Source organism: Oncorhynchus keta, chromosome 1 (genome assembly GCF_023373465.1).
Source record: "Oncorhynchus keta strain PuntledgeMale-10-30-2019 chromosome 1, Oket_V2, whole genome shotgun sequence".
Lineage (NCBI taxonomy): Eukaryota > Metazoa > Chordata > Actinopteri > Salmoniformes > Salmonidae > Oncorhynchus > Oncorhynchus keta.
The window spans coordinates 94,215,951-94,232,824 of record NC_068421.1 but is presented as its reverse complement, the minus strand read 5'-3'; the positions used below and the strand labels follow the sequence as shown (position 1 = coordinate 94,232,824).

Sequence of the window (16,874 nt, the reverse complement as noted above, 5' to 3'; positions counted from 1 at the left end):
TACGCAGACGACACCATTCTGTATACTTCCGGCCCTTCTTTGGACACTGTGTTAACAAACCTCCAGACGAACTTCAATGCCATACAACTCTCCTTCCGTGGCCTCCAACTGCTCTTAAATACAAGTAAAACTAAATGCATGCTATTCAATCGCTCACTGCCCGCACGTCCAGCATCACTACTCTGGACGGCTCTGACTTAGAATACGTGGACAACTACAAATACCTGGGTGTCTGGTTAGACTCTAAACTCTCCTTCCAGACTCACATTAAGCATCTCCAATCCAAAATGAATTAGTTATTAGTCAGGAATGAGGACATTATTCTCCACTATGACCCCTGAGTCAATGAGGACATTATTCTCCACTATGACCCCTGAGTCAATGAGGACTATATTCTCCACTATGACCACTGAGTCAATGAGGACTATATTCTCCACTATGACCACTGAGTCAATGAGGACTATATTCTCCACTATGACCACTGAGTCAATGAGGACTATATTCTCCACTATGACCACTGTAATAAAATGAGGACTATATTCTCCACTATAAGACAATGAGGACATTATTCTCCACTATGACCACTGTAAAACAATGAGGACTATATTCTCCACTCTAAGTCAATGAGGACATTATTTTCCACTATAAGACAATGAGGACATTATTCTCCACTATGACCACTGTAATAAAAAGAGGACTATATTCTCCACTAGGACCACTGTAAAACAATGAGGACTATATTCTCCACTATGACCACTGTTAAACAATGAGGACTATATTCTCCACTATAAGTCAATGAGGACATTATTCTCCACTATGACCACTGTAATAAAATGAGGACTATGTTCTCCACTGTAAGTCAATGAGGATTATATTCTCCACTATGACCACTGTAAAACAATGAGGACTATATTCTCCACTATAAGTCAATGAGGACATTATTCTCCACTATGACCACTGTAAGTCAATGAGGACATTATTCTCCACTCTAAGTCAATAAGGACTATATTCTCCACTATAAGTCAATGAGGACATTATTCTCCACTATGACCACTGTAAAACAATGAGGACTATATTCTCCACTGTAAGTCAATGAGGACATTATTCTCCACTATGACCACTGTAAGTCAATGAGGACATTATTCTCCACTATGACCACTGTAAGACAAGCAGTGACAACATTTACATTTAAGTCATTTAGCAGACGCTCTTATCCAGAGCGACTTACAAATTGGTGCATTCACCTTATGACATCCAGTGGAATAGCCACTTTACAATAGTGCATCTAAATCTTTTAGGGGGAGGGGGGGGGGGGTGAGAAGGGGGTGAGAAGGATTACTTATCCTATCCTAGGTATTCCTTAAAGAGGTGGGGTTTCAGGTGTCAACCATCAACATACTGACTGGATGGAGGCGTAAAGGTAAAAGTCCATACACGTTGTTGCTCCTACCCAGGTGCATGGTGGACCAGTAGTTTCAGACAGGTGAGGTCTCCCTTGGCAGCAGCGTAATGGGCGGGGACGGCCCCACAGTCCGTCGTCTCCTCGGCGACGCTACCAACCAACAGCAGCCAATGGACGACCTCCACCCGTCCGAACCGAGCTGCGAGATGGAGCGCTGTCGCCCCGGCTGCATCCTGGTCCTACAAAACAGCCATAATTAAATTAAATTAACATTGAATTAAATCAGGATCAGGATTAGACCATTGAAATACATACGTTATCATGGCAGTCATGTAATAATGTGTTTAAAAAAGGCATTATAATGCAGTATAAACCTTTAAGTACAGTGTTACCAAGTTCTTTTAACTTGTACATCTACGCATACAACCATAGATGTGCTTACATACTATAATATATTATAATATATTAATTCTATTATTATAATATATTATTATATTATATTAAAAAACAGACCCAGAGATATATTCATAAAGGTACTACTGTATCAACACAGAGCACAAGACATGTTGTGAAAATCCAACCCGAGAAAGCCATCCTATTACAATAACGTAATCCTAATGGGTCAACTGTCTGAACACCCCTATTGGCATATGAACATCTATCAAACCTAAAAAAAGAAGCTGACAGATCACTTACTCACACCCCTGGGAGTTGAGTACAAGGACAATGGGATGAATACATCTTACAATCATGTGAGGGAATGTTCATTAACGATTTAAATATTCTTATTGCCCTTTTCACCCTTGCGTTATGAAGCACAATAAGCTGGAGCACGTACAGGTTCCCTCTGTCGGAAAGACCAGCAATTTAGAAAAATGTTATCGCTGGTCTGAACGATAACAAGAAACTCTGAACCTGGTCTTTAACTTGGAGCAGCTGTATGAGATCAACGGGTCGTTGAGGTTGAGAGACGGGCCGGTTTGAGTTAGAGTGAGAAAGAACTGAATTACAACCTACGTGAATAAACAAGGTTTTTTTTAGGAGAGAGCGAGAGACGGGGGAGAGAGCGAGAGAAAGAGACGGGGAGAGAGGGAGCGAGAGACAGGGAGAGAGCGAGAGAAAGAGACGGGGGAGAGAGCGAGAGAAAGAGATGGGGAGAGAGGGAGCGAGAGACAGGGAGAGAGCGAGAGAAAGAGACGGGGGAGAGAGGGAGAGAAAGAGACGGGGAGAGAGACTGAGAGCTAGGGATTAAAGACGGGGACAGAGAGGAGAGGGAGAAGAGCGGGAGAAAGAGACGGGAGAGGGAAGGGGGGAGAGGGAGAGAAAGAGACGGGGAGAGAGGGAGAGAAAGAGACGGGGGAGAGAGGGAGAGAAAGAGACGGGGGAGAGAGAGGAGAGAAAGAGACGGGGAGAGAGGAGAGAAAGAGACGGGGAGAGAGGGAGAAAGAGACGGGGAGAGAGGGAGAGAGACGGGGAGGGAGAGAGAGAGCGGAGAGACGGGGAGAGAGGGAGAGAAAGAGACGGGGAGAGAGGAGAGAAAGACGGGGAGAGAGGAGAGAAAGAGGGGGAGAGAAGGGAGAGAAAGAGAGACGGGGAGAGAGGGAGAGAAAGAGATGGGAGAGAGGGAGAGAAAGAGACGGGGAGAGAGAAAGTTACACGGGGAGAGAGGGAGAGAAAGAGACGGGGAGGAGGGAGAGAAAGAGAACTATAGGGAGAGAGGGAGAGAAAGAGACGGGGAGAGAGGGAGGGAGAGAGGGGGAGAGAGGAGAGAAAGAGACGGGGGAGAGAGGGAGAGAAAGAGACGGGGAGAGAGGGAGAGAAAGAGACGGGGAGAGAGGGAGAGAGAGACTTACAGGAGAGAGTGGAGAGAAAGAGACGGGGAGAGAGGGAGAGAAAGAGACGGGGAGAGAGGGAGAGAAAGAGACGGGGAGAGAGAGGAGACGGGGGGAGAGAGGAGAGAAAGAGACGGGGAGAGAGGGAGAGAAAGAGACGGGGAGAGAGGGAGAGAAAGAGACAGGGGGAGAGAGAGAAAGAGAGAGGGGGAGAGAGGGAGAGAAAGAGACGGGGAGAGAGGAGAGAGAAAGAGACGGGGAGAGAGGAGAGAAAGAGACGGGGAGAGGAGAGAAAGAGACGGGGAGAGAGGGAGAGAAAGAGACGGGGAGAGAGGAGAGAAAGAGACAGGGAGAGAGGGAGAGAAAGAGACAGGGGAGAGGAGAGGGAAGAGACAGGGGAGAGAGGAGAGAAAGAGACAGGGGAGAGAGGAGAGAAAGAATGGGAGAGAGGAGAGAAAGAGACAGGGGAGAGAGGGAGAGAAAGAGACAGGGAGAGAGGGAGAGAAAGAGACGGGGAGAGAGGAGAGAAAGAGACGGGGAGAGAGGGAGAGAAAGAGACGGGGGAGAGAGGGAGAGAAAGAGACGGGGGGAGAGAAAGAGACGGGGAGAGAGGGAGAGAAAGAGATGGGGGAGAGAGGAGAGAGAAAGAGACGGGGAAGAGGGAGAGAAAGAGGAGATGAGGAGAGAGGGAGAGAAAGAGACGGGGGAGGAGAGGAGACCATAGAGGGAGAGAAAGAGACGGGGGAGAGAGCGAGAGAAAGAGACGGGGGAGAGAGCGAGAGAAAGAGACGGGGAGAGAGCGAGAGAAAGAGACGGGGGAGAGAGGGAGAGAAAGAGACGGGAGGGCCCTAAAGAGACGGGGAAGAGAGGGAGAGAAAGAGACGGGAGAGAGGAGAGAAAGAGACAGAGGGAGAGAGGAGGAAAGAGATGGGGGAGAGAGGGAGAGAAAGAGATGGGAGGCGAGAGAAAGAGACGGGGAGAGAGGGAGAGAAAGAGACGGGGGAAGAGGAGAGAAAGAGACCTAAGAGAAAGAGGCTCCCCAAAGAGACCTAGGATGGGGAAAGGGAGAGAACCTCACCCCCTCAGGAGGAGAGAAAGAGACGGAGAGGTAGGAGAGAAATGATGCCATCACCCAGAGAGAAAGAGACTGGGGGAAAGGAGGAAAGAGACTGGAGGAGAGAGGGAGAGAGACGGGGGAGAGAGAGGAGAGAAAGAGACAGAGGGAGAGAGGAGAGGAGACGGGGAGAGAGCGAGAGAAAGAGACGGGGAGAGGCGAGAGAAAGAGGGGAGGGAGAGGAGAGGCAGGAAAGAGACAGGGGAGAGAAAGGAGGGTCAGATTAAGAGATGGGGAGAGAGGGAGAGAAAGAGACGGGGAGAGGGAGAGAAAGAGGGGGTCAGAGGTTAAAAGGGACTGGGAGGAGGAGAGGGACAGAGAGGAGAAGAGAAAAGAGAGGGTCAGAGAGAGAGAAGAGACGGGGGTAGAGGAGACAGGGAGGGAGAGAAAGGGACGGGGGAGGAGGGAGAAAAGAGTCAGGGGAGAGAGCGAGAGAAAGGAGACAAAGGGGGAGAGAGGGAGAGAAAGAGACAGGGGGAGAGAGGAGAGAAAGAGACAGGGAGAGAGAGGGAGAGAAAGAGACAGAGAGGGAGAGAAAGAGACGGGGAGAGAGGGAGAGAAAGAGACTCTGGGAGAGGGAGAGAAAGAGACGGGGAGAGAGGGAGAGAAAGAGACTGGGAGAGAGGGAGAGAAAGAGACGGGGGGAGAGAGGGAGAGAAAGAGACGGGGAGAGCGGAGAAAGAGACGGGGAGGATATGGAGAGAAAGAGACGGGGAGAGGAGGAAAGAGGGGAGAGGGAGAGAAAGAGACGGGGGAGAGAGCGAGAGAAAGAGACGGGGGAGAGGGAGCGAGAGAAAGAGATGGGGAGAGAAAGAGACGGGGAGAGAGCGAGAGAAAGAGACGGGGAGAGAGGGAGAGAAAGAGACGGGGAGAGAGGGAGAGAAAGAGACGGGGAGAGAGGGAGAGAAAGAGACGGGGGAGAGAGGAGAGAAAGAGACGGGGAGAGAGGGAGAGAAAGAGACGGGGAGAGAGGGAGAGAAAGAGACGGGGGGAGAGGGAGAGAAAGAGACAGGGGGAGAGAGCGAGAGAAAGAGACGGGGGAGAGAGGGAGAGAAAGAGACGGGGAGAGAGGGAGAGAAAGAGACGGGGGGAGAGAGGGAGAGAAAGAGACGGGGAGAGAGGGAGAGAAAGAGACGGGGGAGAGAGGGAGAGAAAGAGACGGGGGAGAGAGGGAGAGAAAGAGACAGGGAGGGAGGGAAAGAGAGGGGAGAGAGTAGAGAAAGAGACGGGGAGAGAGGGAGAGAAAGAGATGGGGAGAGAGAGAGAGAGAAAGAGACGGGGGAGAGAGCGAGAGAAAGAGACGGGGAGAGAGCGAGAGAAAGAGAGGAAGAGAAGAGATGGGGAGAGAAAGAGACGGGGGAGAGAGCGAGAGAAAGAGACGGGGAGAGAGGGAGAGAAAGAGACGGGGGAGAGAGCGAGAGAAAGAGACGGGGGAGAGAGAGAGAAAGAGACGGGGGAGAGAGGGAGAGAAAGAGACGGGGGAGAGAGCGAGAGAAAGAGACGGGGGAGAGAGGGAGAGAAAGAGATGGGGGAGAGAGGGAGAGAAAGAGACGGGGAGAGAGGGAGAGAAAGAGACGGGGAGAGAGGGAGAGAAAGAGACGGGGGAGAGAGGGAGAGAAAGAGACGGGGAGAGAGGGAGAGAAAGAGACGGGGGAGAGGGAGAGAAAGAGACGGGGAGAGAGGGAGAGAAAGAGACGGGGAAAGGAGAGAAAGAGACGAAGGGAAAGAGAGGAGAGAGAGAAAGAGACGGGGGAGAGAGGGAGAGAAAGAGACGGGGGGAGAGAGGGAGAGAAAGAGACGGGGAGAGAGGGAGAGAAAGAGACGGGGGAGAGAGGGAGAGAAAGAGACGGGGAGAGAGCGAGAGAAAGAGATGGGGAGAGAGGGAGAGAAAGAGACGGGGAGAGAGGGAGAGAAAGAGACGGGGGGAGAGAGGGAGAGAAAGAGACGGGGGAGAGGAGAGAAAGAGACGGGGGAGAGAAGAGAAAGAGACGGGGGGAGAGAGGGAGAGAAAGAGACGGGGGGAGAGAGGGAGAGAAAGAGACGGGGGAGAGAGGGAGAGAAAGAGACGGGGGAGAGAGGGAGAGAAAGAGACGGGGAGAGAGGGAGAGAAAGAGACGGGGGGAGAGGGAGAGAAAGAGACGGGAGAGGGAGAGAAAGAGAGGGGGGAGAGAGGGAGAAAGAGACGGGGAGAGAGGGAGAGAAAGAGACGGGGGAGAGAGGGAGAGAAAGAGACGGGGAGAGAGCGAGAGAAAGAGACGGGGGGAGAAGAGGGAGAGAAAGGACGGGGAGAGAGTGGAGAAAGAGACGGGGGAGAGAGGAGAGAAAGAGACGGGAGAGAGGGAGAGAAAGAGACGGGGAGAGAGCGAGAAAGAGACGGGGAGAGAGAGAAAGAGTCAGGGAGAGAGCGAGAGAAAGAGACGGGGAGGTTAGAAAGGAGAGAGAGAGAGGGAGAAGAGAGGGAGAGAGACGGGGAGAGAGAAAAAGAGACGGGGAGAGAGGGAGAGAAAGAGACGGGGAGGGCGGTTAGAAAGAGACGGAGAGAGAGAGGAGAGAAAGAGACGGGGGAGAGAGGGAGAGAGAAGAGACGAGGGAGAGGGAGAGAAAGAGACGGGGGGGGGATAGGGAGAGAAAGAGACGGTCAGAGGTTAAGAGACGGGGTCAGGGGTTAGAGAGAGAGGAGCGGGGGAAAGAGAGGGAGAAAGAGACGGAGATCAGGGTTAGAAACCTGGGGGTCAGGTTAGATGGGAGAGAGGGTCAGGGTTACAGAGAGGGAGATTTGGAGTCAGGTTAGAGGGAGAGTTTTTCCTCGGGTCAGGTTAAGGGGAGAGGAGATGGGGAGAGAGGGAGAGAAAGAGATGGGTCAGGGGAGAAAGAGATGGGGAGAGAGGAGACGGGGGACCTCTCTGGGAGAGGGGAGAGAAAGAGACGGGGAGAGAGGGAGAGAGAAGAGATGGAGAGAGGGAGAGAAAGAGACGGGGGAGAGGGAGAGAAAGAGATGGGGGAGAGAGGGAGAGAAAGAGATGGGGAGAGAGAGGGAGAGAAAGAGATGGGGGAGAGTTAGGGTTAAAGTGAGATGGGGAGAGAAAGAGAAAGGTTAAGGGGAGAGGGAGATGGGGAGAGAGGGAGAGAAAGAGAGATGGGAGAGAGGGAGAGAAAGAGATGGGGAGAGAGAGAAAGAGATGGGGAGAGAGGGAGAGAAAGAGATGGGGAGAGAGGGAGAGAAAGAGATGGGAGAGAGGGAGAAAGAGACGGGGGAGAGAGAAAGAGACGGGGGATCTTCTGAAAGAGACGGGGAGAGAGGGAGAGAAAGAGACGGGGAGAGGGAGAGAAAGGACAGGTTAGGGAGGTTACACTCTGGGTCAGAAAGTTTAGATGGGAGAGAGGAGCTATCTCTCTGGGGGGTTAAGAGACGGGGTTAGAGGGAGAGAAAGAGATGGGGAGAGGGGGAGAGAAAGAGATGGGGAGAGAGGGAGGGAGATGGGGAGAGTTAAAGAGATGGGGAGAGAGGGAGAGAAAGAGACGGGGGAGGGAGGGAGAGAAAGGGGAGAGAAAGAGACGGGGAGAGAGGGAAGAAAGAGAGGGGAAGACGGGGAGAGAGGTGAAGAGGGGAGAGGTGAAGACTGGAGAGAGGGAGACGGATGGGGTGAAGAGAGGGAGAGAAAGAGGGGAGGAGAAGAGGGAGAGAAAGAAGACTGGGGAGAGAGGGAAGACTGGGAAAGAAGACGGGGAGAGGTGAAAGGAGAGGTGAAGACGGGAGAGAGGAAGACGAAAGAGACGGGGAAGAGGGGAGAGAGGAAGATGGGGAGAGGGAAGACGAAAGAGAGGGAAGACGAGGGAGAGAAAGAGAGGGGGAGAGGGAGAGGAAGACGGGGAGAGAGGTGAGACGGGGGAGAGATGGGGAGGAGGGAGAGAAAGAGAAGACGGGAGAGAGGTGAAGAGGGGGGAGAGAGGGAGGACGGGAGAGAGGTGAAGACGGGGAGAGAGACGGGAGAGAAGTGAAGACGGGGAGAGAGGTGAAGGGGAAGATGGGGAGAGAGGGAGAGAAGAGAAGGGGGAGAGAGGTGAAGAGACAGGTGAAGAGAGGAGGAAGACGGGAGAGAAAGAGATGGGGAGACGGGGAGAGAAAGACGGGGAGAGTGAAGACGGGGAGAGAGGTGAAGACGGGAGAGAGGTGAAGAAAGGGAGATGGAAGACGGGGAGAGAGGTGAAGACGGGGAGAGAGGTGAAGACGGGAGAGAGGTGAAGACGGGGAGAGAGGTGAAGAGAAAGAGACGTGAAGACGGGGAGAGGTGAAGACGGGGGAGAGGGAGAGAAAAGACGGGGAGAGAGCGAAGACGGGGAGACGAGGTGAAGACGGGGAGAGAGGTGAAGACGGGGGGGGAGGTGAAGACGGGGAGAGAGGTGAAGACGGGAGAGGGTGAAGACGGAGAGAGTGAAGACGGGACGAGGGTGAGACGGGAGAAGAAGACTGGGAGAGGTGAAGACGGGAGAAGAGACGGGAGAGAGGTGAAGACGGGGAGAGGTGAAGACGGGGAGAGAGGTGAGACAGGTTAGAGGGGGGAGAAGACGGCGAGAGAGAGAGGGAGATCGGGGAGGGGAGAGACGGGAAAGAGAGAGGTGAAGACGGGGAGAGAGAGACGGGAGAGGTGAAGACGGGGAGAGAGGGAAGACGGGGAGAGAGGTGAAGACGGGGAGAGAGGTGAAGACGGGGAGAGAGGTGAAGACGGGGAGAGAGAAGACGGGAGAGAGGTGAGAGACGGGAGAGAGACGGGGAAGACGGGAGAGAGGGAGAGAGGCAGAGAGGGAGAGACGGGAGAAAGAAGACGGGGAGAGGGAGAAGACGGGGAGAGAGGTGAAGACGGGGAGAGAGAAGACGGGAGAGAGACTGGACGGGGAGAGAGGTGAAGACGGGGAGAGAGGAAGACGGGGAGAGGTGAGGACGGGGAGAGAAAGAAGACGGGGAGAGGTGGAGACGGGAGAGAGGAGAGAGGTGAAGACGGGGAGAGGTGAAGACGGGGAGGGAGAGGGAGAGAGGTGAAGACGGGAGAGAAGACTGGGGAGAGAGCGAGAGAAAGAGACGGGGAGAGAGGAGAGAGAGAGGGACGGGAGAAGAGGGAGAGAGGACGGGGGGAGAGGAGAGAAAGAGACGGGGGAGAGAGGAGAGAAAGAGACGGGGGAGAGAGGGAAGAGAAAGAGAGGGAAGACGGGAGAGAGGTGAAGACGGGGAGAGGTGAAGAGGGGGAGAGAGGAGAAAGAGACGGGGAGAGAGGGAGAGAAAGACGGGGAGAGAGGTGAAGAAAGAGACAGGGGAAGACTGGGAGAAAGAGACAGAGGAGAGACGGGAGAGAAAGAGACGGGAGAGAGAGTGAGAGAAAGAGACGGGGAGAGACGGGAGAGAAAGAGACGGGGAGAGGTGAAGAGGGAGAGAGAAAGAAGACGGGGAGAGAGGTGAAGACGGGAGAGAAGACGGGGAGGAGGTGAAGACGGGGAGAGAAAGACGGGGGAGAGGGGGAGAGAAAGGTGAGACGGGGAGAGAGTGAAGACGGGGAGAGATGAAGACGGGGAGAGAAAGGACGGGGAGGAGAGGTGAAGAAAGAGAGGTGAGGACGGGGAGAGGGAGACGGGAGAGGGAGACGGGAGAGAGGTGGAGAGGGAGAGAGAGGAGACGGGGAGGTGAAGAGAGAGAGAGGAAGACGGGGGGAGAGAGGTGGAGAAAGAGGGGTGAAGAGGGAGAGAAAGAGACGGGGGAGAGAGGGAAAGAAAGAGACGGGGGAGAGGTGAAGAGAGAGACGAGACGGGAGAGAAAGAAGACAGGGAGAGAGGTGAAGACGGGAAAGAGACAGGGAAGACGGGAGAGAAAGACGGGGAGAGAGCAAGACGGAGAGAGGGAAGACGGGAGAGAGGAGACGGGGAAGACGGGGAGAGAAAGAGAAGACGGGGAGAGGTGAAGACTGGGGAGAGGTGAAGACGGGGAGAGAGGCAGAAGAAGAGAGGTGAAGAGAGGGAGAGAAAGACGGGGGAGAGAGGTGAAGACGGGAGAGGGGAGAGAGGGAGAGAAAGAGACGGGGAGAGAGGCAGAGAAAGAGACGGGGAGAGGTGAGGGGAGAGAAAGAGACGGGGAAGAGGGAGAGAAAGAAGACGGGGGTGAGACGGGAGAGAAAGAAGACGGGGAGAGGTGAAGACGGGGAGAGAGGTGAGAGACGGGGAGAGAAAGAGACGGGGAGAGAGGGAAGACGGGAGAGGTGAGAGGGAGAGAAAGACGGGGAGGTGAAGACGGGGAGAGGTGAAGACGGGGAGAGAGGTGAAGACGGGAGAGAGGTGAAGACGGGAGAGGGTGAAGACAGGGAGAGGCAGACAGGTGAAGACGGGGAGAGGTGAAGACGGGGAGAGAGGTGAGGACGGGGAGAGAGGTGAAGACGGGGAGAGAGGTGAAGACGGGAGAGAGGTGAAGACGGGGAGGAGAGGTGAAGACGGGAGAGAGGTGAAGACGACGGGGAGAGGTGAAGACGGGGAGAGGTGAAGACGGGGAGAGGTGAAGACGGGAGAGAGAGAAGACGGGGAGAGAGGTGAAGACGGGGAGAGAAGGGGGAGAGAGAGACGGGGAGAGGTGAAGGAGAGAAAGAGACGGGAGAGGTGAAGACGGGAGAGGGTGAAGACGGGGAGAGAGGTGAAGAGAGGAGAGGAGGGAGAGGTGAAGACGGGAGAGAGGTGAAGAGGGGAGGTGAAGACGGGGAGAGGTGAAGACTATATTCTGGTGAAGACGGGAGAGGTGAAGACGGGAGAGAGGTGAAGACGGGAGAGGTGAGACGGGAGAGAGGGAAGACGGGAGAGAGGTGAAGACTGGGAGAGAGGTGAAGACGGGAGAGAGGTGAAGACGGGAGAGAGGTGAGGACGGAGAGAGAGGTGAAGACTGGGAGAGGTGAAGACGGGGAGAGAAGAGAGGTGAAGACGGGGAGAGAGGTGAAGACGGGAGAGAAGACGGGGAGAGAGGTGAGACGGGGAGAGAGGTGAAGACGGGAGAGAGAGGGGAGAGAAAGAAGACGGGGAGAGAGGGAAGAAAGAGAGGAGAGAGGGGAGAGGTGAGACGGGGGAGAGAGGTGAGAAAGAGGTGAAGACGGGGGGTGAAGACGGGGAGAGGTGAAGACGGGGAGAGAGGAGAGAGAGACAGGTGAAGACGGGGAGAGAAAGAGACGGGGAGAGAGGTGAAGACGGGAGAGAGGTGAAGAAAGAGAGGTGAAGACGGGAGAGAAAGAAGACGGGGGAGAGGTGAAGACGGGGAGAGAGGGGAGAAGACGGGGGAGAGAAAGAAGACGGGGAAGAGGGGAGAGAAAAGACGGGGAGAGAGGGAGAGAAGACGGGGAGAGAGGTGAAGACGGGGAGAGAGGTGAAGAAGAGAGGGAGAGAGGGAGAGAGGTGAAGACGGGGAGAGAGGAGAAAGAGACGGGGAGAGAGGAGACGGGAGAGGTGAAGACGGGGAGAGAGGTGAAGACGGGGAGAGAGGTGAAGACGGGAGAGAGGTGAGACGGGGAGAGAGGTGAAGACGGGGAGAGAGGGAAGAGGGAGAGAGGTGAAGACGGGGAGAGAGAGGGAGAAGGAAGACGGGGAGAGAGGGAGAGAAAGAAGACGGGGAGAGAGGGAGAGAAAGAGAGGTGAAGACGGGAGAGAGGAAGACGGGGAGAGAAGACGGGGAGAGAGGTGAAGACGGGGAGAAGAGGGAGAGAAAAGACGGGGAGAGGTGAGACGGGGAAGAGAGGTGAAGACGGGGAGAGAGGTGAAGACGGGAAGAGAGGGGAAGACGGGAGAGAGGTGAAGACGGGGAGAGAGGGAAGACGGGAGAGAGGTGAAGACGGGGAAAGAGAGGTGAAGAGGGGAGAGAGGAGAAGGGGGAGAGGTGAGAAAGAGACGGGGAGAGAGGGGAGAGAAAGAGATGGGGAGAGAGGTGAAGACGGGGAGAGAGGGAGAGGTGAAGACGGGAGAGAGGTGAGAGACGGGGAGAGGGTGAAGACGGGGAGAGGTGAAGACGGGGAGAGAGGTGAGACGGAGAGAAAGAGGTGAAGACGGGAGAGAAAGAGACGGGGAAGACGGGAAGAGACGTGAAGACGGGAGAGAGGTGAGAGACGGGGAGAGAGGTGAAGACGGGGAGAGAGGTGAAGACGGGGAGAGGTGAAGACGGGGAGAGAGACGGAAGAAGACGGGGAGAGAGTGAAGACGGGGAAGACGGGGTGAAGACGGGGAGAGAGGTGAAGACTGGGGTGAAGAGGTGAAGACGGAAGACTGGGAGAGAGGTGAAGACGGGGAGAGAGGTGAAGACTGGGAGAGGTGAAGACGGGGAGAGAGGTGAAGACGGGGAGAGGTGAAGAACACGGGAGATGGGAAGACGGGGAGAGAGGTGAAGACGGGGGAGAGGTGAACGGGGGGAGAGAGGTGAAGACGGGGAGAGGTGAAGACGGGGAGAGAGGCAGAGAGGTGAAGACGGGGAGAGGTGAAGACGGGGAGAGAGGGAAGACGGGAGAGGGAAGACGGGAGAGGTGAAGACGGGGGAGAGGTGAAGACGGGGAGAGGTGAAGACGGGAGAGAGAGAGAAAGACGGGGAGAGGTGAAGACGGGGAAAAGACGGGGAGAGAGTGAAGACGGGGAGAGAGGCAGACAGGTGAAGACGGGGAGAGAGGTGAAGACGGGGAGAGAGGCAGACAGGTGAAGACGGGGAGAGAGGTGAAGACGGGGAGAGAGGGAGAGAGGTGAAGAGACGGAGAGGTGAAGACGGGAGAGAGGTGAAGACGGGGAGAGGTGAAGACGGGGAGAGAGGTGAAGACGGGAGAGAGGTGAAGACGGGGAGAGAGGTGAAGACGGAGAGAGGTGAAGACGGGAGAGAGGTGAAGACGGGGAGAGAGGCAGACAGGTGAAGACGGGGAGAGGTGAAGACGGGGAGAGAGGGAGAGAAAGAGGTGAAGACGGGGAGTGGAGACGGGAGAGAGGTGAAGACGGGGGGAGAGAGAGGTGAAGAAAGAGAGGGAAGACGAGAGAAAGTGAAGACGGGGAGAGAGGAGAGAGAGACGGGGAGAGGGGAGAGAAAGAGACGGGGAGAGAGGGAGAGAAAGAGAGACGGGGACGAGAGAGGTGAGACGGGGAGAGGGGGGGAGAGGGGAGAGAAAGAAGACGGGGAGAGAGGTGAAGAAAGAGAAGACGGGGAGAGAGGGAGAGAAAGAGACGGGGGAGAGAGAGACGGGAGAGAGGTGAGACGGGGGAGAGAGGGAGAGAGGAGACGGGGAGAGAGGGAAGACGGAGAGAGGTGAAGACGGGGAGAGAGGTGAGACGGGGAGAGGTGAAGACGGGGAGAGAGGTGAAGACGGGAGAGAGGTGAAGACGGGAGAGAGGTGAAGACGGGGAGAGAGAGGGAAGACGGGGAGAGAGGTGAGACGGGGAGAGGTGAGACGGGGAGAGGCAGAGGTGAAGACGGGAGAGAGGTGAAGAGGAGAGGTGAAGACGGGAGAGAGAGGAGAGGAGAGGGGAGAAGACGGGAGAGAGGTGAAGACGGGGAGAGAGGAGAGGGGAGACGGGGGAGAGGTGAAGACGGGGAGAGAGGAGAAGACGGGGAGGGGAGAGAGGGAGAAGAAGACGGGGAGAGAGGTGAAGACGGGGAGAGAGGTGAAGACGGGGAGAGAGGTGAAGACGGGGAGAGGAGACGGGAGAGGTGAAGACTGGGAGGTGAAGACGGGGGAGAGAGAAGACGGGGAGAGAGGTGAAGACGGGGAGAGAGGTGAAGACGGGAGAGGGAGAGGTGAAGACGGGGAGAGAGGTGAAGACGGGGAGAGAGGTGAAGACGGGAGAGGGAGAGAGGTGAAGACGGGAGAGAGGTGAAGACGGGGAGAGAGGTGAAGACGGGGAGAGAGGTGAAGACGGGGAGAGAGACGGGGAGAGAGGGAGAGAAAGACGGGAGAGGGTGAAGACGGGGAGAGGTGAAGACGGGGAGAGGGAGAGGTGAAGACGGGGAGAGAGGTGAAGACGGGAGAGAGAAGACGGGAGAGTGAAGACGGGAGAGAGGTGAAGACGGGGAGAGAGGTGAAGACGGGGAGGGGAAGACGGGAGAGAAAGACGGGGAGAAGAGAGAGGAAGACGGGGAGAGGTGAAGACGGGGAGAGAGGGGAGAGGTGAAGACGGGGAGAGGTGAAGACGGGGAGAGAGAAGACGAGACGGGTGAAGACGGGAGAGAAAGAGACGGGAGAGGGAGAGAGGGAGAGAAAGAGACGGGGAAGACGGGGAGAAAGGTGAAGACGGGGAGAGGTGAAGACGGGAGAAAGAGACGGGGAGAGAGGGAGAGAAAGAGAGGGGAGAGAGGGAGAGAAAGAGACGGGGAGAGAGGAAGAAAGAGACGGGGAGAGACGGGAGAGAAAGAAGACGGGGAGAGAGGGAGAGAAGACGGGGAGAGAGGAGAGAAGAGACGGGGAGAGGGAGAAAGAGGGGGGGTGAAGAGAGGGAGAGAAAGAGACGGGGGAGAGAGGGAGAGAAAGAGACGGGGAGAGAGGAGAGAAAGAGACGGGGAGAGAGGGAGAGAAAGAGAAGACGGGGAGAGAGGTGAGACGGGGAGAGAGGGGAGAGAGAGGGAGAGAAAGAGACGGGGAGAGAGGGAGAGAAAGAGAAGACGGGGAGAGAGGAGAAGACGGGGAGAGGAAGACGGGGAGAGAAGACGGGGAGAGAAAGAGACGGGGAGAGAGAGTGAAGACGGGAGAGAGGTGAAGACGGGAGAGAGAGGTGAAGACGGGGAGAGAGGTGAAGACGGGAGAGGAGAAGGGGAGAGAGAGACGGGAGAGAAAGACGGGGAGAGAGGGAGACGGGGAGAGAGGGGAGAGAGGGGAGAGAGGTGAAGACGGGGAGAGAGGGAAGAAAGGGAGAGAGGTGAAGACGGGGAGAGAAAGAGACGGGGAGAGAGGAGAGAAAGAGACGGGGAGAGAGGGAGACGGGAGAAGAGACGGGGAGAGAGGGAGAGAAGAGACGGGGAGAGAGGGAGAGAAAGAGACGGGGAGAGGTGAGAGGGGAGAGAGGGAGAGACGGGAGAGAAAGAAGACGGGGAGAGAGGGAGAGGGGAGAGAGGGGGAGAGGGGAGAGAGAGACGGGGAGAGAGGGAAGAAAGAGAGGGGAGAGGTGAGAGGGGAGAAAGAGACGGGGAAGACGGGGAGAGGTGAAGACGGGGAGAGAGGTGAAGAGGGGAGAAGAAGACGGGGAGAGAGGTGAAGACGGGGAGAGGTGAAGACGGAGAGAGAGGTGAAGACGGGAGAAAGAGACGGTGAAGACGGGGAGAGAAAGACGGGGAGGTGAAGACGGGAGAGAGGTGAAGACGGGGAGAGAGGTGAAGAGGGAGAGGGGAGAGAGGGAGAGGTGAAGACGGGGAGAGAGGTGAAGACGGGAGAGAGGTGAAGACGGGGAGAGAGGTGAAGAGAAAGAGACGGGGAGAGAGGTGAAGACGGGAGAGAGGGGAAGACGGGAGAGAAAGAAGACGGGGAGAGAGGGAGAGACGGGAGAGGGGAAGAGAAGAGAAAAGACGGGGAGAGAGGGAGAGAAAGAGAGGGAAGACGGGAGAGAGAGAAAGAAGACGGGGAGAGAGGTGAAGACGAAAGAGACGGGGAAGACGGGGAGAGAGAAAGAGACGGGGAGAGAGGGAGAGAAGAGACGGGGAGAGAGGGAAGACTGAGAGAGGTGAAGACGGGAGAGGAGGGGAGAGACGGGGAGAGGTGAAGACGGGGAGAGAGGGAAGAAAGAGAGGGGAAGAGGGAGAGAGAGAAGACGGGAGAGAGAGGGAGAGAAAAGACGGGAGAGAGGAGAGAAGACGGAGAGAGGGAGAGAAAGAGAGGGAAGAAGAGAAGACGGGGAGAGAGGTGAAGACGGGAGAGGGGAAGACGGGAGAGAAAGAGACGGGGAGAGAGAGAGAGAGAGGGAGAGGGAAGACGGAGAAAGAGGGGAGACGAGGAGAGAGAAAAGACGGGGAGAGAGGTGAGAGAGAGAGAGGTGAAGACGGGGAGAGAGGGAGAGAAAGAGAGGGGAGAGAGGGAGAGGTGAAGACGGGGAGAGAGGGAAGACGGGAGAGAGGTGAAGACGGGAGAGAAAGAAGACGGGGAGAGAAGACGGGGAGAGAGAGAGAGGTGAAGACGGGAGAGAAAGAAGACGGGGAGAGAGGTGAGACGGGGAGAGGGGAAGACGGGAGAGAGGTGAAGACGGGGAGGGAGAGACGGGAGAGAAAGAGACGGGGAGAGAGGAGGACGGGAGAGGTGAGACGGGGAGAGAGGTGAAGACGGGAGAGGGGTGAAGACGGGAGAGAGTGAAGACGGGGAGAGAGGTGAAGACGGGGAGAGAAGAGAGACGGGGAGAGGGAGAGAAGAGAGAGTGAAGACGGGGAGAGAGTGAAGACGGGGAGAGAGGTGAAGACGGGGAGAAAGACGGGGAGAGGTGAGACGGGGAGAGGGTGAGAGGGAGAGGTGAAGACGGGGAGAGGGAAGACGGGGAGAGGGGAGAGACGGGGAGAGAAAGTGAAGAC

General features: G+C 56.1%; 1 protein-coding gene and 1 long non-coding RNA gene across 3 annotated transcripts in view; one reads left to right on the top strand and one right to left on the bottom strand.

Annotated features, from left to right (window-relative positions):
- The window catches only part of espnla (espin like a), a 56,045-nt gene that overhangs the window by 36,529 nt on the left and 2,642 nt on the right, over positions 1-16,874 (bottom strand). Inside the window, exon 2 of the mRNA XM_052525260.1 lies at positions 1,451-1,641. Within this exon, the coding sequence (XP_052381220.1) occupies positions 1,451-1,641 (191 nt within the window). The remainder of the gene's footprint in view (positions 1-1,450; positions 1,642-16,874) is intronic.
- LOC127908587 (uncharacterized) lies at positions 9,020-15,618 on the top strand. 2 transcript variants are annotated; one of them, XR_008067614.1, is made up of 9 exons: positions 9,020-9,065; positions 10,699-10,776; positions 11,813-11,848; positions 12,478-12,511; positions 12,634-12,667; positions 12,989-13,060; positions 13,222-13,263; positions 13,974-14,011; positions 14,203-14,247. It is a non-coding gene; the product is annotated as an uncharacterized LOC127908587 (long non-coding RNA). The 2 variants fall into 2 exon arrangements; XR_008067615.1 differs by lacking the exons at positions 11,813-11,848; positions 12,478-12,511; positions 12,634-12,667; ... (2 more) ...; positions 13,974-14,011; positions 14,203-14,247 and adding exons at positions 13,171-13,204; positions 15,588-15,618.